The sequence below is a fragment of the Lepeophtheirus salmonis genome, chromosome 8, assembly GCF_016086655.4.
Source record: "Lepeophtheirus salmonis chromosome 8, UVic_Lsal_1.4, whole genome shotgun sequence".
Taxonomy (NCBI): Eukaryota; Metazoa; Arthropoda; class Copepoda; order Siphonostomatoida; family Caligidae; genus Lepeophtheirus; species Lepeophtheirus salmonis.
This window is the reverse complement of record NC_052138.2, coordinates 24,331,961-24,358,097: the sequence shown is the minus strand read 5'-3', so window position 1 is coordinate 24,358,097 and position 26,137 is coordinate 24,331,961. Positions and strand designations below refer to the sequence as shown.

Sequence of the window (26,137 nt, the reverse complement as noted above, 5' to 3'; positions counted from 1 at the left end):
TTCATCTGAACTGTTGGCAATGCTGTTTTTGTTCTAATTTTTATGTTTATTGGATCCATCCTGTTAAACGTTATAACGGGGTTTCAAAATTGTATCTTTTTTCCGTTACGTACATTGTGAATGACTCCAAAGAGGTGCTCTTTTGCTATTTGAAGTCACTGTATCCCGTACCATGGCAAAATTTGAACCTCATAACACAACCTCAAAAATGCCTAGAAATCGACAGAAGAAAGGTCGAAATATTGACAGTAGATTAATTTAAAAACAAATGCTTGTGGTTAGCTAATTAAAATGATATAAAACAATTTAGAATACACTAAGACTTTATTCATTTTTTTCAAAAATATATAATTATTTTCAACAAAATTACATTAAATTTACAAACACATTTTATCTTAAAATTTTAGCTTATGAATAAATAAAAAACAATAAATACTCAGTCTTTGGTTAATATCTACACATCATAAATACAAAAACTATCATATGAATACAATCATAACCATGTACTTAAATATGCAAATGGTTGCAAAGTGGTTCCCATCCTTTTAAATGGAGTATCTTCAACCTGAAGTGACCTCAGTATTACTTTGTAAGTCTTTCTGACCGGAAAATTTAGTTCAATAAAATAGATATTTACCTTTTTATTCGGAGAGATAAAAAAATAAAACATAAAAATATCCTCATAATTTCTGATTTGACTAACATCTTTTTATCGTAGACTTCAAACAAATCAATCAATCCTAATTCATACTTTTGGCAATTTTAATATTTTTTTAAACAAAAATTTGTTGGATAGGATTAAAACATTGTACATATTTAGAAAGAGTTAAAGATATATATTTTATTTGTATTAAAATTCATCAATGAATGAAAAATTAAGAATGAATAACAAAATAACTAACTTTCTTCAGAGACGACCAATTCTAACTTTTCTTAAAATCTAAATCTGTTTTTAATTCTAACTCCCATTACACTTCATTTTTGGATATTTCCAATTTTTTTAAATTGTGCAAATTTGAATTATTTATCATATTCAAGAGTAATTTTTACTTGAAATAAAGATAAAAAGTTATACTTTTTTGTAAATGAATGTTTTAAGATTCCAAAATGTCATTCCTTATCGTTTATATCATTTCTAATTCAAATTGAGAATAGTCCAGTTAAAAATGGAATAGTCTAGGCTAAAATGAGTATAATACTATTCAAAATGGGTATAGTTCAATTCTAAATGGTATCATCCAATTATAAATGAGAATATACCTTTTCAAAATAGAACAATCCTATTCAAAATGGAATAATCAAGTTCAAAATGAGAATATTAATATTCAACATGAAATAATTTAGTCCAAAAAAGTCAACCTAAAAATGGAATAGTCCAATTCAAAATGGTATTAGTGAAATTCAAAATGGAATAGTCTAATTCAAAATGGAAATAGTCCAATTCAAAATGGAATGGTGAAATTCAAAATGAGACTGTGATAGATAGTTCATGTGTCAGTTCCCACCAAAAAAAAAAATAATTTTTTTTTTAGCTAATCTTTGAACACTTTTGACTCTCTCATTTAAAAAAAAAAATGGTAAAACCCTGAAAAAATAACTCTTTCAAAAAATATTTTAATTTAAAAAAAACCTTCTAATTTTGGATTTAAAATAATGTTGCGTAATTGAAGCTAATAGCTGTATATATTTAAATCTAAATTGAAGTTAGCTATCTTGAATTTAAAAAAATTAGATATTGACTGAGAATGTGTGAGCTTCTGATATCACATTTGTCAAAGAGTGGACAACAATTAGTTCTTTGCAAAATAATAAAAAAATGAGACAATGATAAGAGAGATAAGAAATTGAAGAGTATGACATTGAGTTCATCGTTTCCTTTCAAGATGGGCCAACATGACAGCCAAAGTTTTGCTGTCCCCGGGGTCCACCAAATCCAGGGGTCTTTCCTTTCGATCCGTAAGTATACTTGTTCGAGCTCCTCTATCCACAAGATATCTAAATCAAATATGTTAAAAGATACGTTATTTGAGAATAATACAATACTATCAAATTTAAATTAATTATTATTCTGCAATAGCCTTGGCTGTAAAATAAATAGATATGTAATATAATATGAATGCAATATACTTTGCTATTTCATGTAAACCATTTGCACAAGCGGCATGAAGAGGTGTCCAATAGTCCGCGTCTTGCATATTGATTTTAGAACCATGATTTAATAGGATTTTGACTACAGGAAGGTTATTATCAAGAACCGCTTGATGAAGTGCTGTCAGTCCTGCAAAATCGAGCAAAATGAATATACTTATTGTACATATTGTATACCAGTTGACATTTATGAACAAGTTGCAACTTGTATTTGTAGATTGTATAAGTCAATCATTTGATGAGTAATATAAACAGTGGCATTTGTATGTGGCGCAGAAATAATTTTCCATAGCCTTGTAACAGAACAATTTGTTTCTAAGACTTTGCATATTATAATCTATAAGCCTCAACAATATTGCCTTTCAAAATAAAGAAGTTTTTGGGTTTAAAGAATGCCTGGCTTGTAAGATTAAAATTGTCAGAATATATTAAAACAAACGTAAAATTTTCTCTCCCCCAAACAATAAACATTTTAAAGTCTTGGAGATAAAATACATAGAGTTCTTACTACCACCTGTTCCTGTGTATGGGCAACGTGTTTGGGTTACAAATTCGGTCTCAGTAGAGGCCTTCGAAAATTTGATGTCCGAGTTTTTTGTCAATAGGGACAAGGGCTTCGACGAGAAGGGCATTATGAATTTGGATTTTAATTTGTTTATAAGCTATCAAACTGAACAAGGCATATTTGGCTTCAATCGGATGATTGTAACACTTCTTATGAAGCATTGAATTTAAACAAAAAATATTAAATTACTGTCTTACCCAACCACTTATCATCACTCTATGTATGTTAAAATCATATATTTTTTTCATTTTAAAAGGATAAATTGTTGAGGTTTGAGGATTACAAAAAAACCAAGTTGTTGGAAACAAATTATGTGGACACGTATAATAAATGTAGCAACCCACCTTTAGTAATTTTAATTAACAAACTCAAAGATTACATTCTTAAATTAGCGACTACCAATATATACAATTTTTGAATTATCCCTTTCAAAAGTACTCTAAAAAATAATTCATCTCGTTTTTGAAGTGTGTCTGCAGAGGAAGGCATGGAAGGGCTGTAGCCTCCCCCTCCCAAATTAAGGAATTTTTAATTTCAGCTGAAATTATTTTTCGTCATTCGGGAAAATTATTCCGCAGAGCAAAAAAATTAATATTTGATTTTTTTTTTCCAAAAATTTTTATATTATCTGAAAAGCTTTGGATTTCAATAATTTTTTTTCAAAAATTTACTTTTTACATTTTTTTTTTTAAATTTACTTTTTACATTTATAATCCTGCGAATGCCCCTGTTTTGGTTTGCAATTAATACAATTTTCATATAAAGAAGATATACAAAATCAGAACTACAGAACACATTGAATGTCAAAAAATTACCAGCACTGTTTATGCGATTGATATCAATATCAATACTAGCTCTTCGGAGCATGTTCATGACAGCGTCTCCATCCTGTTCCTTGATTTCATTTTCAAATATAACTTCATCTGGGAAACGAACACGGGGTTTTCCTGGATTCTTTTTTGCAAATACACTCGCTCTTCGACTCATTTTTATACTTCCGTTGATTTATTTCACAAAATACTCGAATTGTAAACCTTGAATCAACCTCAGAATGTATTTGGTAATTCAATATCTGTAATTTAAATTATAAATTAAATAATATATGTAAGTTATATGGTATCTAAGATGAGAGCCAATGTAATTTATCATGTATAAACCTCATTATATTATGCGTTATGAGCATATATTAAAGGTTTATATATGTATATGTGGTTATATTGATAAAGAACATTGATTGATTAATTATGAATTGTTAGAGCCAAAGGGTTTTCTAATAAGTATAATAGTTTAATACATAAGTTCAATTGGCTTCTTATCAAACAATAATAATTAATTTATTTTAAAAATGTGGTATCCATATGTATACTAATGAATAATACAAGTAATTGTTATATAAAACTTATAGGAACGATTTTTTTAAAACATGAGTGAATGATCAAACATAGCATAGCGTTACCTCCTGACAATAAAATACCCAGTATCTTTTTTTGTCAGGCATTTATTTCCTCGTTTCGCTTGAAACATAACGGCAGTGTCATAGTTTATTCGTTTTCAAAATAAATGAATTAATAAGTAAGGAATCAAACTTCTTGTTGATCCCTTGTTGCATATATATATATATAAATTTTGGCTATCATATACTATTGTATAGCCATGTTTTTAATAAAATATTTCTAAGCAATACTATAATTAGAGTTGATACCTTTGTAAGGACAAAGGAAGTTCAAGGAGAAGGCGGGAGCGAGGCATATGCTACACCTGAATAATGACCCTTGTTAATATCAGCTCTCTGTTTTATGATGTTGGAGGGAAAACATAAATTACTACTTTAAAGTGGAGAATTGTATTAAAGTTTATATATATATATAATTGCTTATGGATCTTTAAAACAGTTTACACCAAAGATGGGAGAGAATACTGATCTCAGAGGGAGAAGTTAACACCACGACGACCGATTAAATAATGAACAAAGAAAAAGAAATAGCACAGAAAACAAACAATTCTCCTTTTTTAATTTTCAAAGGTAACTTTTTCATTGCCAACTCTGATAATAATGCAGAGTCGAATAAAATACCATTTAGGATTTAAATATTAGGAAATAAATATATAACTAATTCATTTTAATAGTTGTGGAGAATTAGTAAGTCAATGATAGTCCGAGAGTACTTAACAGATAAATAGAAATTGGTATGATTGACTTATTTGGGGAATTACAAAATGATTTGGGGTTTTATGTCCGTTTCTTTTTAGATAAAAAGTTCCGTGATACAGTAAAAGTAATGACGTGATAGAGATTGATCGTGAAAATTTGTGCCGTTTTTGATTTCCGCTCAGTTTTCATACAACGGAACGGCATATATTTAGTTGTTTATTTCTTAATCGTTAAAATTTTAAGGAATTTATTGTTATCTAAAGATAAACCAAGTGACGAAAAATATCATGAATTGTACAAACAAATTTAGTTGTGTACGAAAATACTATTTGTACCCGGGGGGGGGGGGCGCTAAGGGTAGTATTCTATAACTAGACTAGTTCAACACTAATCTAAAGATATTCAAAATTTAATAATAAAATGTTGTTAAATGCTTATTATTTTTGATATTGTTTACCCTTTTCATAAATCAAACTTTGATTAGATTTTTAAAGACGATGTTCGACTGTTTTTTTTCAAAAAGAGTGGATGTTTCATCACTCTACAATAACTACTTATGGAACCTCCACTAATTCATAAAAAGAAAAATGTTTGTTCAAAAATTGATCCCTTGCTCATTGTTTTGGTTTTTAACCAAAACGGAGGAATAAACGAACGGGAAAAGTATGATGTGGTTAAATCCTGGACCTAATGCATGAAATATTTTTTTTTTTTTTAAATGTTCCTTTAATTGGTCAGATAGAGTTGCACTGATTAAGTATAAGTAAACATTATAGACTACATTTACTCAATCTGACTTAGGAATCTTTTGTGAAATCCATATACCGGGTGTCCGGAAAGTCCTGACTGATTTCTAACTTCCAACTTCATTAAGATCTACAAGGACTAAAAGTAGAGATACAGAGAAATGTTTTTAATAAAAAAACTTTGCTTGGTTATAATCTATAATATGTTTTTAACAATTTGGCCTTTAGCTTCCATAACAGCCACAACACGGGGACGGAAGGAGGAGCAGGTTTTCTTGATGTAGGTGGGGTCCATCTTGGCCCAGGCCTTGGTGATACTGGCCTTGAGAGCTTTGGTACTGCTGTGGCGTTTTTTGCCAGCCTGCCTCTCAATGTGCGCCCAGATGCTGAAATCCAAGAGCTTCCGGTCGGGGGAGGAGGGGGCCAGAAGTCCTTAGGCCAGAATTCCACATTCTCCTTCAACCACTTCTGGGTGTTCTTGGCTGTGTGTGCGGGTGCCCCGTCCTGCTGGAAACACACCCTCTTGCCAGGATACTCCTTCCTGATCCATGGGACCACCTTGGTCTTGAGCAACTTGATGTAGTCCTCTGAGGTGAGCTTGTATCCCTCTCGGAAGAAGACTGGAGGCATGGCTTTACCATCTGAGCCAATAACTCCAAGCATCATGATGCTGGCTGGCTGCTTGGTCATGGACACATATTTCTCAGATCCCACATAACCATTAAGGCTAATGTAGCGATCATTTTTGCGGTTGAAGACTGGATCCACTGTAAAAGTTTTCTCATCGGAAAAAATGAGAATTCTGTCCCCATTGCTTTTCATGTTGTTCAAAATCTTCTTGCATCGGATGTATCTGGCCTCCATATTGGCCATGGACAACATGGGACGGGTGGTGCGGACCAAGGACTTGCCCCCAATGTCCTTGACAATGTTGGCAGCAGTAGTCTTACCCATGTTGTTCTTCTTGGCAATTGTTCTGATGCTCAGAAGAGGGTTTATCTTGATCTGGGCCCTGATCCTCATCTTAGTGGCCTTGGTAGCCTTTAAGACAGGTCTCCTACTTCGAGGCTTGTCTTCAAGGCCTTCCCCCTTGTCCAACGTCCTCTTGATCCTGCCAATGGTGCTGGCGGACATGCTGGTGGCCTCAGAGATCTCCTTGTGGCTGATTCTTGCACGAAGCAGAGCAGCTACTTCATGTCTTTTAGCCTTCATGTCAAAAACAATTATGAATTTCGAAATGTTATTGAAACAAAACTTGTTAATCTGAAGCCGGTCTTTAACTTTTATATACGCAACATTTACGTAAAAAGTCTCTGAAACCTCGAAAAAAGCCATCAAAGGTACCGGTCAAGACTTTCGGGACACCCGGTACATAAAGAATATTTCTTTTTCTATGAATGTCTGGGGCGCGGACCTACGCACATTGAGTTCAAGAGAATAATTTTTCCTGAGCGTGTTGTCCATTGAGCTACGTTTATTCCATTGTTTTTTAAAAGACATTTATTAATTAAAATTCTTATAAATAAATAAATACTCAAATATAATTAAAAATATTTATTCACACAAAGAGAGAGAGATCTATGTACATCTGAATACTTTTTTTTACCCTTGGCTATATGTTTTATGTCTTCTACAAATCCATGTAGCAGGAGCCAACAAACATTTATCATATTCCTTGTTTTTAAGACTCATTTCCCTGCCAGGACCACACAACACCCACAAGCAATATGACGGGGCTCTTAAGTTAGAAACGCTTGTATGAGTAATTTACCTTGAATTTGTTAATTTATTCATGTGTATAGATTCCAAAGTCATGATATGATTTATTTCCTTTATTTAAGACAACAGCTGAGAAGGAGGGATTATAATGATTATCTACTTATTACCAATACATTCAAACTTATTTTAATATAAGCTTTTAATGAAGCGTGTAAAATGATTCTTTAAAAATATAAATCCTTTTTCACATTTAAATAATGTGTTGGTTGGAGGCAAATTATGATAATATAAAGAAGTTTTACATATTAAATAGAGGAGAACAATGGCTTTTTTTCCCCTTCCATCAATGGACTAATATGACTCTTAGCGTTTATTTGGCCATGTCTTATCTAGAAATGAATATGATTTTCATATTTTGAAAGATATTGTTTGTTTTTATAATATGCATATGTTTAAAAATGTATCGAAGGAATGAATAAATGATTTACTTATATTTCGTTGCATTGATTGTATCTCACAACCTTTTTTGTAAAAGAAACTGATAGGAAATCTCCCAAAATCAGTTCTAAGTTGGTAGTTTTGGATTCGAGTATTGAACAAACTTGATAAACGTACAAAATTTTGATAAAAATTAGTTGAACTCGATCAAAATACTTTTAGAGATATTACACTGCATTTGAAATCCATTCATTTAAATTGACTATTGATGAGTCAAATTTCTTGTATCATTGCTCAAAAGGATAATAAGAAACTGAAGATGTTTCATTTTAATTGATAAAGACTTGATAAATCACTATACAACATCATTTTCGCCTGCTGCATAAAACCCTCATATACTAGTGTTATTTAAGCTGTAGAACACGAAAATGAACAAAATTGCAGTAAGTTTGGCATTTCAAGTCTTTTTTTTTTTTAACACGTTTTTGAGTATAACTTCGATTCAGAGACATATTTTGAAATGAGCAATAATATCAAATAGATGCAACTTTAAAATAATTAACAATTTATACAAAATTCCAGCATTCGAAAGATCAACTATTCATACAAAACCCCAGTAAAATGAAAGATCAAATATTTTTTTTCTTCAATTGCTTTATATTATTGCTAAAACCAAAGACTTACAACTTCAAAAGATTTGCCGTCAAAAAAGCTTCAATTTTTATTGATCTTTTCATTTTTACTTTTAATTTTCTTATAGAGTATTTACTGTATAAGCAAAATAACGTTATGCGACAATGTATCGAATTTGAATATGAATAAGTCGACTATTTGACTAATTTTGATATGGAATTAATATTCTAAAGGGATGAAAATTAAGCCCTATATAATTATTTTTCATATCCAATGTATTTTATTATTATTTATTGTTTAGAAATAAGTAAATAATTTATTTAATTATATTTATTTTCTGAACTTTTCCTGCCTTTAAAAAATTCAAGAGCTCAAATTCGACCAAACTCGAAAATTGGTATACATTCCTAACACAAACTTGACTCGACGTCAAATTCAAAATTTTGAATTTGACCAACTTTGAAAATTTTGACCCCAAATCCAACACTACTTTTTCTCTCAAAAGAATATAGTTCGCTAACTCTTCCCAACAACGTGATAACTATTCAATAAATTTTTGACATCTTAAGTATGAAATAATTCATTTTTGACTAATCAACGTTAAAACAGTCATAAGGAAAAAATATGTAGAAACATTATTTTAGCTATAAACTGACACTGCATTCAATGATTTTTCTCTATTTAAAAAAAATATATATATATATTGGTGATTATGTGTTTTTAATGGTGACTTGAACTCTCCAAATTGAATGGTTGTTAACGTTTATAAGCTTCCTATAAAGTTTTACCAAATTCATAATATTGGTTTACAGCAAAAAAATAAACCGAAGTGAAAACATTAACTCCGTCAACTTTGATGACGGAGTTAATAACCACTTGATGCATAATAATTAACTTGACTCTTGATTCAAGGATTGACAAATATACTGACATGACTACTGTATAAAAGGAAATTATAAGCGAACATAATATTTACTTTTTGATGTTCCTGAGGGTGAACAAAAATATATTATTTTATAAATAACTAAATGGCTGATTTTCCTACATACATCAGGAAGCGAAATCTTTCCTGTGTTAACATGTGTGTGTATATTGTACAATCAAAGTCTAGATATTGATGTGGGCGAATTTACCAAATTTGTATTTATGTATGTACAAGTATTTGAGCATTAATCAATTTGAATAAATACAATCAAATATTAATCAGATGTGATTAATATTATGTACTTATGAACTATAGACTGCTCCGTTTTCGACCTATTCTTTTCCCTCCCGCAAAACACTACCCCCCTCCCCCACGATTGGTCCGATGGAGTTACACTAATTAGTTACATATTAAGTAGAGATGATTTTGTATATCAATTAATCCATCCAACCTAAGAAATTCAAGATTCACATCTCTAGCTATCTATGTTAAAACAGGGAAACCGTACAAGAGCGATATTAATGTCTAATTTCGACCAAAAAATCCCATTTTTATAAATTAATATGGCCTAGACTATACCAAAAATGGCTTAAAAGGCCTCAAATCTTACCCAAGTAAGATTTTTTAATTGTCCTAGCAAAAATATCTTTGTGCAGCGGAAAAAAAGTTAATCCGAAAATAAGGTGGTCTAATAGAAATGATCTGGTAATAGAAAGTGTTATCTCTTCAAAACACATTTTAAATGATTCAACACCTCAGCTATTACCACGTATTATTAAAGATCTGTTTACAAAAACAAAACATAAGTAGCGGCGTTATCGTATTGTAACATTGTATCTATTTACTAACAAACCTTTAACAAAAAAACAAACAAAAAAGAGAAGCCAAACATAATACCTATGCCAAAATAGGACTTAAACTTCCATATACTTAAGTATTGCAGTCTTAAAGTGACCCTTGTAATATAATTTTGCAGTTTAAAAATACAAAAACCGCCTGAAAGCCAAGATAACAGAAGTTAAATACATCATATGAACCCGTTCCAATTCTCGGAATATCTTAAAAGTATACCATAATCAGTCAAATTGAAAAAATCATTTATTCTGCCAAACGCTATCGATCAGGTTCCGATTCCAGTGCATATGGGAAAAAATCTTAAAACGAGGGTTTATTATTTTGGGAAACGTTAGAAAAAACAGACAGCCCTTACTTCAAACTTAATTTTTTTTTTTTTTTAAATAAGTTACTTTGGTAGTGATTGCCTTTTTATACTTCATGATTGATTTCTTATGAGGGGTTCCTTCTTATATATTTATAGAGTAGGGACCCATAACTTGCATCAGCATGACGTCATTTCTAAAAACGTTATTTGTATGGAATCAGGAAAAGACAATTCAAAACTAATTTGACAGATCTTTAAATACTATATTAAGCTATATTTTCTTATTCAATGTGCCCTTTTTCACAAGAAATCACGACCTCAATACGCCAGCGAATAGATTGACGATGAAGGTAACAATCATGGTGTACCACACTGTCATGATGTCAGCTCGGAGATATTCCAAATTTGGATGATAGGTGAGGCAGACATTGTTTTACAAGACACTCCAAACTGCAAAGTCCGGAGGTTTGAGTGGAAGGATGGAGGATGGCCACATGGTGGCAGGTCAGAAATCTGCCATATTGTTGCTTTCAGAAATGTAAATAATTATATTACCATTCCAATCCTTAGTGGACTTCTTGATGTTGTAAGAATTCCGGATGGAGATGCAAACGGTCTCTCGAGCCTCCTCGGTACTGACAATGGCGCAGAGTAGATCGCACACGCGTGTTTTTTTTTGTTGTTGCTCCCACATTTTTAAACTTAGATACATGGGATGAAAATATAACTGTTTTTTTTTTGTTTCAGACGTCTATGGTCGTAATTAAATGCTACAGCAAGTTATCGACTCTGTATACTTTAGTGTAGTTCTAAATGACTTTTTTTATGTCAGATTTAATTGTTACAAAAATTTTTGAAGCATATGTTTATTCATTTTCATTTCTGTTTTAGAGAAATTATTTTTATAAACTAAAGATAATATGTTAACTTATCCTATTTATAACTTATACAAGTTTAGAAAAACAATGATTAAGATTGAAATGATTCCAATTTAATTAAAAATACAATATACTATATAAATATTTTGTTTTTCAAGAATATTCATTATATTATTTAATAAATTGTAATTAGGTTTGAGAAAAAACCAAGAAAACAACATCAACTTATTAATTTTTTTAATTATAGGCAAACCTAAGGTTATGTTTTTCCCTTCTTGTAACCATTTATTAATTGAATATATATATATAACTATAATATGTCTGTTTAAACGGAACTAATCTTGATTATAAGAACTATATAGATATGGTTATAATTATATTTTAGGTACATACAAAAATAATGGGGCTTAACAAATATTTAAAAAACTGATGTATTTTGATGCAAACGTTTAAAATAGATACATTATTGCAAATATATTCTGTACTTATATACAAGTGGCAAAAAACCACAGAACCAATTCTTTGAGGAGGTGATTTAGTTTGCAAAAGTAATTATTAATTTGCAAAGAATGACTTCTAATGGTAAAATTAACCTTATTATTCTATTTATGTTTTTACCATTACGTGAATTTTGGGTCTTTCTCAGTGTTACCACCTGGGTTTATCAATATATCTGATACAAAAGTTATAAGACTTGTGTAATTGTCTGTATATTTATTAGAATCAAAATCTGTGCACTTACAATCCTTGCATTTACTCAACAGTATTGACAATACTCAACGCTAGAATATAGCTAGGGTAAATTATGGCAAGCTTTTGAAAGGGGATTTTTAGATATGTACATACTGGTGTTAAAACGCTGATCAAAAATCAATAATCTGAAAAAAAAATCAACAACAATAATAAAAAAAAACTCTTCTATTATTATATTTTTTTCAGCACTAGTTATTCATCTCTGCCTGCGTTTTAGCACTAGCAAGTATATTTTCTAAAGTTGTTGTCTTTATTCTTCTATTCTTCAAAAGAAAACAATATGTATAAAGTAATCACAAGTGCATAAAAAACGAAAAGTAAAACGGAGTATTTCTTAGGGAGTTAAAAGTGTATATCCTTGTTGGACTTGGAGTATAATAGATGATTGACATCCGAGTAATTTCTGCGGAGTGACGAATAAATCAACCACGTACAAGTGTCACTTTCTCGACTTGTACATAGGATAGAGAGCTCAAGTTTGTTTCGTTTTGTAACTAATTGTTTATGCTTCAATATTTGGAAATATGCATTAATTTCAATTACTCAAACTTCATTCATTATTGAATTAATAAGTGCTTAGATTTCAATGGACCACACGGGTTGTGCATAAACTTTAGTGACCTTATATTGAATTCATAAACTAAATAATATCTGCATGGACTTATTTTTCGCCCTGTAAAATTGAAAAAAACTATAGCTGATTTTTTTTTTAATTAGTAGGAGATAGAAACCAAAACCTTTGCTTAAAAATGTACAGTTTTTTAAGTAAACTCACGAGGATGTAAACCTGACGGAGAATTCACGATTCATTGTAATCAAGAAATGTAAAAATAGGCATAACAATGCTTATTCATGATAATATTTTTATGCATTTTTGCATATCTTCAAAAATTTGAAAAAAACTACGTTGTTTTATTTTATATATTTGTATATATTTAAAAATAAAGATATTATTTTGCCGATTTTAAGGTTGTTTTGCAAAAAAAGAAAAAAAGAGCTTGGGTTATTATGTTTTAAATACATCTGCTATTGTAGGTAAATTGTAAATAAACAATAGGGCTTTACTATTATTGCTGAAATTAAAATGACTGTACACGCCAATTCTAATATATTACTGTCGGGATAGTATTTTGTTTTTGCGTTAAAAGTGATTAACTTCACAAAAACAAATATTTTTAGTGAGGTGTTATACATGAACATTGACTGCTAACAAATGCATAATACAGAATGATACCTTGAATTACGAATTAATATCAATGCTGGTTGAAGCTAGTCAGTCAAAGCAATGCATCCCATAAGAAATTAATCAAACTAAAATTACAATATAAGTTTTGCTTGTACCGAGTGGTTTATAAAAATCTGAATACTTTGAATTTTAAACTTCAACAAGATATAATATATTTATTAACGATAGAATTTTAACAAAATTAATAATCTAAATATCTATGCGTATCTCTCTTAATCATTGATGTAGCCGCTTATAGCAGCAATAATGGCTTCCAGGCGGTGGCAGAAGACCTTGCACCCGCTACGAATGTAGTACTCTAACATAGTGGCCCAGAGCTCGTAGACAGTGGCTTTGAGGGCCTCTTTGTTTAAATGAAGGACACTGTAGGCTTTTACCTCGACATACACCCGAAAGGTCTAGTCGAGGGGACTTTCACATCAGGGCTTTAGGGTGTGTGGCAAAATTGTCAAAAAAAAGAGTTCAAAAGCGTCTTGCAATGGAAGAGATGTGGGGTTTTCATTGCTGGCTTCAAAAGGGGCCTCTCCACCCTCACAAGGTTCACTTTTTTCATACCACTCTGGACAATCTGGTGTGAAATCTCGAGATCTCTTGCATAGTCTCTCATGGACTTGAGGGGACTTGCCTTGACTGTTTGCTATAACTCCTTCAGATCCAGTTTGGTCTTTTTGATAGAGCCCTTCTTCCTCTCCAAAGTTTTGGACTTGCTGATGGCTAGACGGGTAGTTCTAGAGAAACTCAACTGCTTGGAGTGCGCGAATGGAAATTTGTCGATCATGTTCAAATGTCATTTTCTCGACTTGTAAGTAAACTAGACAGCTCAAGTTTTTTATTTATTTAAATAGTTATTTATGCTTTATTATATCAGAATATGACTTTAATAATTATTGAATTAATAAGTGTTCCTATTTCAATGGACCACCCGGCGTTTGGAAGAATAAACATTAACTTCACAATCTTTGAATTCACTAACAAAATAACTTATGATTTTTTTGTCCGAGGTACTTCTGCTTCTTAAATTAGTGTTGACTAATTTTGATTGTTAAACTCGAATTGGTTCTTATTAAACTATTAAGAGTTATCTACTTTTAAGTGAAAAAATATTGCAAAGTTGCAAAAATAAGAGGCAAATTACCAATCAAAGTCTGAGGTATAAAAAAAAAAAAAAAGATTCAATTCTTGAGTTTAACTAGAGTTCATGTCTGGAATCGAGCCACTTTTTATAGGGTTCACTTTGATTCGAAACATGATGGACTTTGACTTGAATCTAACTCAAAACCATGTGTAGAACAGCTGTATTCTAGTAAACACTTTCTGAGTTCAAGTCTAGTTAATGACATGAAGTATACATTGTATACATGAAGCACACACTCATTAGCCTGCTAAAATGTTGATTCAATCTGGTTGTACGATGAGTTATTACATTGAAACATACATTACTAAAAATCGTCTAAATTATTAAAAAATAATGCAAGTTTTTTAGCTATTAACTTGATAATATTTTTTCCATCTATACAGGTGAAAAATCCGTTATATCTAGCCGAAAATTAGCTAGTCTAGCATCACTGATCTTATCTTCGACATTTTGTTTATACACTTCCAAAATCAATAATAATATCAAAGCATCCATTATTAATAATAACTAGATAAGAAACATAAGTTAATCATCATTCAAGTATCAACAACATACATGGTATTAATAAGTGCCTACAATGTTTGAATGTGATAGAAGATATCCCAATGGTGATGATGTTGAAGAAGGTAGCTTCTGACGCATAAACTGGTTTTAAAAGACGCATGAGAGGAAGAGTACATGCATAGAGGCGGAGAGGAGAGCAAAATATTAGTTATTATGTTTGTTAAAAAGATTTAACATTTATAATATTATTAAGTTGAACAACTAGACACATTATTGATATCTTTCTTACAAATTGTGTAGTTTGAGTCCATGGGGTTATTTTTAATCAATGACGTTTGCAAATATATATTTAAGATCTATTTTTTATCATTGCACACAATATTACATTTTGTAAGTTCTCTATAGAAAATATATTTTATTTGAAGGGGAGTATCAATGAACAATTATTCAATATTTAGTATTAGTAATGATGTGCCAGTCTTTATTTGTTCAGTATAGGGCAGTCCAGTCTTAGGACTTGCCTTTCGGACTATCAGTACTAGAACTGATTGAAAAAAAATAATTATAAAGTTGAGTGAAATAAAGTTTTAGGATTGATGTGCAGGACTGAGCTGGACCGGATTGAGACTGACCTGTACGCCCCGTCCCGTCAGTCCTAAATTAGAAAGGACACAACAATAATGATAAGAAAGGCTATATCGGTCTACCAGTTCTAACGGTGCAAGCAGTTTCGGTTCTTGAACTGCTAGAGCCGGAACCGACAAAGCCAAACTGAAACCACAGTATATTGCTTATCGGCCTCGGTTTTTGTACTTTTGTTCCTATAGATAATATATAAACAAAATACAATATATATTAAAAAAATAAATTAGCTTTAATTAATAAATCAATTTTCTTAGATTATTTTTGTAAAATTTGCAGCTTTTTCCAATGATTGTTTTACTTCTCCAGGGTGATGCAGTTGTATCTGAGTTCCAAATAACTAAGGGCTTCTTATAGATCTGAAAAAGTGGTGTTAGGCACCAGACGGTCTAAATAAAAGAGGGTAGGGGTACGGTAGACTATGGATCCAAGTCAGCCACTAAGCATGTCGGGCCCTATAATATGATAACTATAGCAATCCTCCATTCTCCATCTTCCTGCCAATCCTCCCCCTTCCTGCCCCCCCCCCCCCAATAGCCTTGCCTCACGGCCCTCACTTTGAAAACCATTGTCTTAAGCAACCTTAGTTTTTAGGGCCCCTGCTGAATCTTGGGGCACTACACACCCAGCGTATAGGGTAGTTGCATCCCTGTTTGTATCTAATATCATTTCCTAGGCCCAAATTTTACAGCGAAACCCTTGTTCTAAGTGCCTGCTAGCCTGTTACCAAACTGAGTCTGTATACAAAAGAACGGATACCAAAGAGCAGAACCAAAACTGAGACCGAAACCGTTGAAATGAAAGAACCGAGGCCGATAGAACCGCTGAATTGTGCACAACCTTGATTATAAGTGTTGAGACTTATTTTGAGACCTAATTTTTTTAACAATATTTTGTTCAAAATTGTGGTTTTAGATGGTAGATCGAAATTATTTAACCTTTTTCAAATCGTGCACCGCTTTTTTGGGTCTATATTTATAGACCGTTTTTCTCCGCTATCGTGAGTAATGAGTTCAAAAACTACAAGGAGAGACAATTGGGTCTATTGTTGACTTAATCTATATTGCTTGATTGTTCATTATTATTTGTGACGTCATCAAATTAAAGTAACAACAAAAATTATCAATGAAAAAACCTAACCGATGAATTGAATTTGAGAACTGCAGTCAACATCTGTCTCAACTAAGTCTTCAGTCCTGATCTGTAATAGTCCTTGATGAGATCTACAAATAGTATAGGGACTTTTTAATGTGCTCGGGGATAGTATCCCGGCAAAACTCAAGATATGTTTTTACGATAAATATAACTGAAATCATTATTAAATGTGAAAAATTTAGCTCAAAGCAAGTTTTATATACAAAAATGAGGCTACGGCTTAATTTGATTTTTTCGGCAGAAATTTGATTTCTTGTGCTGAGTGTTTTTAATATGATATCATGCTTTGACTGCCTAGAGAGCCCCCTATTGACTATTCTTGCACACGAATCAGTTCCTAAATATGGCAACATTTAACATCATATGACGTTATAGTGCCAATGTTGAACCATAACTGACATCATCAACAATTCATCTATAGAATCCGTCTAGACCAAATTTTAATTGGAACCACTCTGTACCAATTTTGTTGTAGCACCAATCATGATTGTTTTAATCTTTTGACACTGATCTGGACCGAAATTTTTGAAAGAAATGGATTACTTCGATCTGCTAAAAAATATAACTGTCTCAGACTGGTGAAGTATTTTCAGACCAGAATCTAACACTATTACATATGCTCCTAACTCTCAATATCTGCTTCAAAATAACTTCAATTCATCTATGCATTTACTTCTGAACATATTTATAGAAGGTGCTCCTAATGAGTAACACTTATTTATAGAAACGAAAACGATATTATGAATAACAATGCAATTGTTTACTATATCAATGAATTTAAATAAATCAAACAAATTTGTCCCATTTTGTTATTTTGGAAATTTTATTATTACTTATTTGTTGTAAGTGTGGGTCTATATATATTTACTAAGACAATTGTCGTTAAATATTTATATACATATAAAATAATGAATAATAGCTAGAACGTATCATACTTGAGTAAAATGCATTCTAGCCAAACATCTTCTAGATTAAACTTCAGGTATCTTGTCTCTTTGAAAGTGGTTATGATAAAATTCAATAGCTGAAATTACGTAGTTAGTAACTACGTCACTTTAACAGTTTTAATTACCATAAAAGACTCATAAAGCCGACCCATTAACTGACATCTTTTTTTAGGACTGACTATTAGGACGGCAGTCTTTTCAATTTTTTTTGTTTGTTTAAACCGATCCAACACTAAACTATCAATAAAGTTTGATAGCTAAATATTTAAAACACATTTTTATAAGCAATAATTCTTAAGTCATTACTTTTTCAGTTGCTGTTTTTTTATTGGGAAGTTATCCATCATTTTTAGCATTGGGATTAACTTTGAATCAGGATAAATATATTTATATATATATAATATAATTAAAAAAACAAAATGTAGCGAGTGCTAAACAAAAAAAAATCTTGAATTATAATCATGAAAAAACAGAGGTACATTTTTTAAGGATTTATTTTTCATTTAGATTTTCATCACTATCCATATACATAAAGTACATATTTTTCCTTCAATTCAAAGTACATTGAGTTCATGAGAATTATTTAACCCAATGGCTAAGTCCATTCGACTACGTCTCTCCATAATTTTTTTATCTCAAAAAGCAATACAAATTTGTTAAAATTCACAATATCCCCCCCAAATAGCCCTTTCGAACAACGCTGATCACTGATCAGGCTAAGTTTTGGGATTTTTGGAAATCAAGGTATGGTCATTCACATATAACTAAGCAAGTGTAAGGACAAAGAAATGCATTGTATGCTCTGATTGCAAAACCCTTCTACCATTTTCGATTAAAGGCAACCTATGTGAATATTAGGTTTTTTAGTATTACCCATATAAAAAGTTTATTATATATTCATAATAAGGGGCCTTTCATTTTATTTCCATAACAAAACAAAATTTCTCCATGACTGCTAACATTGAAACTAACTTGGATTATATTATCGTTATCCATACCTAGATTTGCATTTGGGCTCTGTTGAAAACCAGTTTGCAAAGGGCTTTGCAATAGTTCAGGGCGGTCATGTTCAAAAAATTAAATGTTAAATCAGTAACAAAAAAGGTGCGTGATAGCGCATTTGGATTTGGTTTGTCTTTTCTATATTATTATATAATATAAATACTGAACTCAAGTAAAGCATTAAGATTATGGATCCTATATTATAATTAGGGAGTCAAAATTAATCTGAGCATTCAATAAAAATATACAAGGACTTCGACTAGATTTGATCGAGTAGCTAAGACTGCAACTCGAGTTGGACATGAGCCCATTTTTTTGTGGACTTACGAAACAAGTATATCTCAAAATCAAGTCGTCAAGACTTGACTTGGAATCAATAGCTATGAATCGGAACTCTAGCTTTTGAATCAAAAACTATTTTATTCTTAACTAGAAAAAAGACTCAATATTCTATATTATAATTATGGACTTGAGCTGAACTCGAAATAAAATATTTGCATTTGATATAAAAAGTTCTAGGACTTAGAATAGACTTGAACATTTAAGAAAAAAGTTACAACTCAAACTAGGACATATTTTTAAGACTTGTGAATCCACTTGATTTCAAAATCAAGTTCACTAGACTTGAGTTGGAATGGATAGCTATGACTTGAAACTCGTTACTTTGAACTGATGAGTATTTAATGCCAAATCAAAAAATGTTTAAACACAATGGAAATTATTGATTAATTATGGACTTGAAATAAGCTCAAAAATACCCAAGGTTGTTGCTAAAATTTAGAAAATTTAATACTAGAAAACGAAAAGAAGTGTTTTTCAAAAAAACTATGCCTTTTTATAAAAAAAGATCATCGAAAACTGTGACTTTTTATTACAAAAAATCATAGAAAACTAAGTTTTTTTTTTAGATAAAAGGTCATATAATTTTTCTACAAAAAATGTAATTCAAAGAAAAATATTCTTTTGAAAAAAAGATCATTAGTATGATTTTCATAAAAAATGTACATTAGGAAATATACAATATATAAAAAAGTCATTCAAATAAATATGTCTTTCACTAATTTATGTCATCTCAGATATTCTCAACAAAACCTATCTATTTCAAAAGTTTTTACTACTCCGAAGAAAAATCCAAGGGACGCCTTGCATCCAACATATATATAATATTATGTTATGTTAATAATGTCAATAACTCCTTTGGAATACATGCAACTTAATAGAAGAAGTTACTTAATTTGGTTAATCTCTTATTCACTCCTTTTGTAAGATATTCAAGTTATATTTTTTATTAAAGGTACATAATAAAACCTAGAACTATCCTTATAATCACAATATAAATTTGATATCCTTGTTAAAATGCATAATGCACACTTGTTGTAAATGCTTGAATTAATCCATTGCACAGCTTGCAATTTATGTTATCTTTTAAGTTCCTCTCTTTTACCGATCGGGCGGCACTTCAAAATAAATATGCGGCCTGTATACAAAAAAGCAAGCTAGTTTTTTTTGTTTTTTTCTTATCAAAATTGACTGTTCATTACATTAAAATTCTTCGACGAATTATTCTTTATTTCATCAACAAATTATGCTTATTACCCCATTGAGTGTGACACAAATTGCACTTGTAGTAGACAAAATTGATTGTCACAGTTGAATATGGATTTTATTTTAAAAGGGATATTAGGCCTAATATACCAGGTCAACCATTATTATATACTCATTCTTATTATGCAAATTTTGAGAGGTTCATAGTGATTTTTTTTACAATGTTCTTATGAGAAATGTTGTAGATCACATAATTAGCTGTCAAATGCTAAGAAAAACATTGTCCTAGTCACCACCATGAACACACAGTACGAGTAGAAGAATGATATCTCATCGCTCCTCCGCGCAGAATTGTCCCAGAAGGCCACCTGGGAGCAGACTGGAGCCTAGAGCAGATGAACAAGTACCATCAGGGGGGTCCAAGGCTCTAAAACAGGCAGGAGGAAAGACTTTGCATCGTTTTCAGCGCCCTCTGTTGACAGAAGAACAGGGAAAAGTCAGTGTGGAGCGTCCAAAAAAGTATCTTACTTCTCCGTTAGTGAACATCCTTTTTTTTATGGAGTTAGTCAACTGGGTAAAATGTTGCCCTAGATATTGAAAGAATTTGATTAAATCATACAAATTCGAGATAAATTCAAAATTAAGTTATTCTTATTTATAATATTTTCCATTCTATTTAATTCATTTTGCACTCCTAAATAGTATTCCATAATACTTCAGTAAAAGATGATGACTTGAACACACTCTTTAATTCATAATTTGATTGCATGTCAATCAACTCGATTTGCATTTGCTCGATTTATTGTTCTTGGGTATCTCCATCCATCTCACAAATTTAAATACAAAGCCTATAATTGACTCAACTTACCAACCTGTAGAGTGAGTGTTTCTATTGAAAGGAAGTTTTTCTTCTTTAGATTTCATTTTGTGTACAATCTCATTAGTTTTTGTAATTATGTACATAAAAATCTACAAATTGTATACGCTGCAACTTAATTGAGCAGGTTTTGATTTAATTCCCTATCTTTCAAAAAAAGACAATTGTAGTCATGTCAACAAAAGAGATTATATTAAACTCTTTTGTAAAAAAGGAAAAAAAAAAGAGTTACATATTAATGTTAATTCATATTTAAATACGAGTATGGGGGGATTTGAACAAAGACTGAAGGAGAAATATGCGTATCAAATCTTTCCATAGATATAAGTGTATGTTTAGAGTTTTATAACCTATATGATCTGCCGGTACGCTAAAAAAGAATGAAATTTACATAAGTCATACTCCCTACAGTGGTACCGGAGTACTGAGGCATTTCATTGACACAAAAACTGGTACTTACAGCACCACAACGTCATATCAAATTTTAGACCCTCTCTCTCATTGCAAAATAAAAATAAATGGAACATTATAAAACGAGCAAGAATTTTAATTTTAGTCCTCAAACTTCTGAATTACCTCCCACCAAATCCAAATAACTTTGGGCATAGTTGTAAATAAATGTGAATTGCTATAATAAAAAAATGGTGCTATACTTTTTATTCATAAATGTATCAAAAGCTACTTAATTACGAAAATATTAGCAACATGTGAGCAATAATTTATGGACAATTTTGTAGATAAACTTTCAAATTTATGACGTATCATTATATTAGCCGTAAGCATCTTTAAAAGGGAGAAAATAAGTACAAATTTCCTCGGTATCGAACAAGAATATACCGCTTAATCCGGATAAAATAAACTGTTATTTTTTAAATGAAAAGTTTACAATATCCGGATTTTTTTAGAAAAAACCACCATTTTTTAATGCTTATGGAAATAAATAATATTGAAACTTCCCATTTCAACTCAATCTGGGTTTGATTAGGGCCTCCTACTGTTGACAAATCATAGAGGATTTTAAGGTTTTTTTTCAACAAAAGTATTTTTCGAGGGCCACTCATGCAATTTATCTATATTGAGTGAAAAGTAATATGAAATGAATTTAGGAAGAAATAAAAAGTTGGTGCTAGCTCACGATTCGTACCTATAAAACGGGGAAGTCCTCATGGGAATTCTTAATACAGTTGATAGTGTAAAAGTTGACTTTATGCAGATTTTTTACTTTGTGTATCTTCTATATAAAGTATTTTATATATTAAAGAAAATGGTGTTTGATTGAAGGTTGACTATAAGCGTTTTTATTCGATTTTTTTGGGATAATATTTAGGAATTGTTGCAGTGAGTATCCTCAATTTTTACCCTGTTTCCAACACGAACATATTCTTATACTCCTCGAGCAATCCCTCAGAGTTACTCTCTATTTTCATAAACACATGTACTAATGATAACATTATAATTAGATGTTCTCTCCTCAAGAATGAAAGTAAAATTATAACAGCTTTAAAAGATAAAAATGTTAAACAGAAACACTGGCAAATGGAAGTTTTATATGTAAGATGTACAACCCTTTGTACATATATTTTCATTTATCGAGTGATCCATTAAAAATTGGAAAAATTTGAATTTTAAACTTCCACAAAATATAATGTATTAATTAACAATAGAATTTTATAAGAATTAATAGTATAAATATATATGATCTGAGCTCTCATAATCATTAATGTGACTACTTTTAGCGACAATGATGGATTCCAGGCGGTGGTGGAAGGCCTGGTACCTGCTGCGGCTGTAGTCCTCTGTCATGGCGTCCCAGTGGTGGCTGATAGAGGCTTAGAGGGCCTCGATGATTGAATGACAGAAACTGCAGGCCTTCCCTTCAAAAGGTGTTGTCGAGGGCGTTGGCATAAGGGATCAAAAGAGTTTTGAACAAAGGAGAAGGTTTTTTTTTATTGATGGTGTCGAAAATGGCCACTTCCCCCTCACAAGAATATTTCCACCCACTTTAATGATGGCTCTCTGGACAATCTGGTGTACAACCCCATTATCTCTTGCATGGACCATCATGGACTTGAGGGGATTGCTCTGGCCTGTTTTCTTTAACTCTTAGGGCACAGTTTGGCCTTTTCGACATAGCCTTTCTTCCTTTCCAACATTTCAGACTTGCTAATGGCATAGACGGTTGTTCAAGAGATGCCCAAGTGTTCTGAGTGCGTGAATGGAAATTCGTTGATCACGCTCAATTGTCATTTTGTCGACCTGCACCTAAACTAAAGGGCTCAAGTTTATTTTGCATTCTAACTAATTGTTTATGTTTGATATATCGAAATATGAATTAAGTTCAATCGCTCAACCTTATTGAATTAGGTAGTGTTCAGATTTCAATGGACCAGACAGTATAATATTTGTTTTTGAATAAGTTGCTTGTATATTTAAATATATTTATTAATTGAGTTCCAACTATATGTCAAAAATATATATCTAATAGTCAATATCATTATTCAAACTCTCTTCAACTTTTTTGTGGGTAGAGGGAGGGAAAAAAATATTTTTTTAAATATGTCCAGATTCACATTGGAAATATATATAATAAGCAGGTTGGAGGCGTTTAACATTTTATTTTATTGATACGATCTCGTACTTACTTAACAAGGGGACTCCCACCCTAGCTATGTTGATGATAAATAATTAAAGCCTCAAAATAATTCTACAGAAACGTAATTATTTTTACTACATAACCTTAAAACAATTATTGCCCCCTCCCCCCCAAAAAAAAAAAAACGCCCTGTGTGAAGGTGTTTTATTATTATTATTATTTATGTACGTCGATTCCTACGTAGAACAGTGTTATGAATAGGGATTTGAAAATTGTGTAAATCTTTTAGAATGTAAATCAAAAAGAAAAGTATACATTGATAGACGACATAGCTGCTGATAAGATCATTATAAAAAACTAAAGTTCTTATTGTTGTGTGGGTCCTTATTTATGCGGTCTAGTCCAGTCCAGTCTTAAGACTGTAGATTATAGGATCTAACCTTAAGACAGTCAGTCCTTGGGACCGGTCCTTAAATGTCGGCCTAGGAATTTATCATAAAAATATCGATGGTTTATTATGCCAAAAATGATATATGAAATATGTATTAAGATTATTGGATAAATTTTGTAAAAATATTATTTCTTTCATCATAATACGAGCATATTATTTTATTTTACCTTCTTTAATGCCCGACAAGTGGCATGAACTGGATCACGGTCCTTAGTTCTAAATTGGGGCAGTCCAGCACAACACTAACTGTACTCCTTTTTCGCTAATACGTTTTAGCTTTCAAAAATAACGAGAGTAAGTTTATAAAGAATACTAATATTTTGCAAGTTATCAACGAGAGAATTTCGACAACTTTCAGTTCCCTAGTTATTAAATAGGGTCTGGACAAGCTAATATAAAATTCAAAGCACATGATAGCATGGAGAACCCCATTAAAATCAACAAATAACCCCGCAAACAACACTAATGCCCTATTAATACACCATGAGCAAAATAACAAGGTCAATAATTATTTTAGCAGTTATAATTATCGATCAATTATTGGTGAGTCAGACCCCCAATAACTAAACCGTCATTAGAGTATAGGTAGAACTGGACCAAAATAAAAAAACATCCGGTATATCTTGCACCATTATCGAACAAAAAAGTTGGCCCACTGATGACTTAACCACAAAAAAATTGAGTTAGACCAAATCCAAACAAAATATCGACAAGGTTCTTTGTAAGTGAATATGAATTGTTCTTAATTACGTTTTTGTTTTATATTTTTAGTTTAAAAAGTCTCGAAACGTATTGCAATATCGGTATCAAAATACATGGACATCAATAAAGCAGACAAACAAAATATTCATAGTCTCAAGATTAGAGAAAGAATCGGAGTCCAGCAATCAAACAACCAAATAACAATAAGACATTAACAAACTAACAAAGTATTAGTAGCCACAAGATGGTGCCCAGATTCTGAGTCCAGTCAACTAATAACTAAGCAAACAACGTTCATACCCTAATAAGAAAGGAACACACTAACAAGATATTCCAAACCACAAGTTGACACATAGATCCTGAGTCTAGTAAATAAAGAAATAAGTGGAACATCCTTAGAGGTAGACCCAAAACTACATCCAATTTTCGAAACGAAGACCACGTGATCTATATTTGTCCAAATATAGTTGCTACACGATAACTTTTTTAATCACTAGGGGTGTCGAGTATAGTTGAATATTACTCTACATCAGTGGTTCCTAACCTTTCAAATATAGCGACATTTTTTAAAACAAACAATCAAGAAACGACCCTTATCCTTAAAATGAAAGCTCGCTCCGATGCTGTGTTGAGTGATTTAGGAAACTGTTACATTTACTGTCATCTCTTCATATGTTTTTCACCGTGTTTTATGTATATAATATTCACATTCGTCTCAAAATCAATTAACTACCCCATAGGATTAGGGTCCAGGCATAGAGGTTGTGAGCCACTGCTTTACACATGACTGACTATGCAACCTCCATGATTTCAAACTTTTATCGGAATTTTAAGAGGTAAATCCTCCTAAGGGAGTAAAAAAATTCATACATGCATGACGGAAAATTGATGTTATGTGTATCATTATAATAAGCGACGTATTGCGTTGTTCAATGAAACGAATAATAATAGAAATCTACTCAAGCTAACTGTCATGTTCAGTCACTATGTTTTATAGCTTTGAGCAAACTAAAAAAACTATTTGTGTATAGCTACAAGATGGTGCAGAGGATCGGAGCCTAGTAAACAAACAACATTCATAGCCAATTGAAACTCCACCTAGTTTACAAATCAAATGATGATTATTAATTATTATAAATTTGAATATTATGTAAATGAAATGATCCACCAACACGACGTAGATGAAAAGGACTATTTTACAACAATAATAATTTAATTA

General features: G+C 31.4%; 1 protein-coding gene across 1 annotated transcript in view; it reads right to left on the bottom strand.

Moving 5' to 3' along the window:
• Positions 1-305: 305 nt before the first annotated feature.
• The window catches only part of LOC121122773 (protein phosphatase 1 regulatory subunit 27), a 39,845-nt gene continuing 14,013 nt past the window's right edge, over positions 306-26,137 (bottom strand). Inside the window, exons 2-4 of the mRNA XM_040717813.2 lie at positions 3,529-3,785; positions 2,128-2,278; positions 306-1,995 (exon numbers count right to left, since the gene is read on the bottom strand). Of these exons, the coding sequence (XP_040573747.1) occupies positions 1,866-1,995; positions 2,128-2,278; positions 3,529-3,700 (453 nt within the window). The 5' untranslated portion in view covers positions 3,701-3,785 and the 3' untranslated portion in view covers positions 306-1,865. The remainder of the gene's footprint in view (positions 1,996-2,127; positions 2,279-3,528; positions 3,786-26,137) is intronic.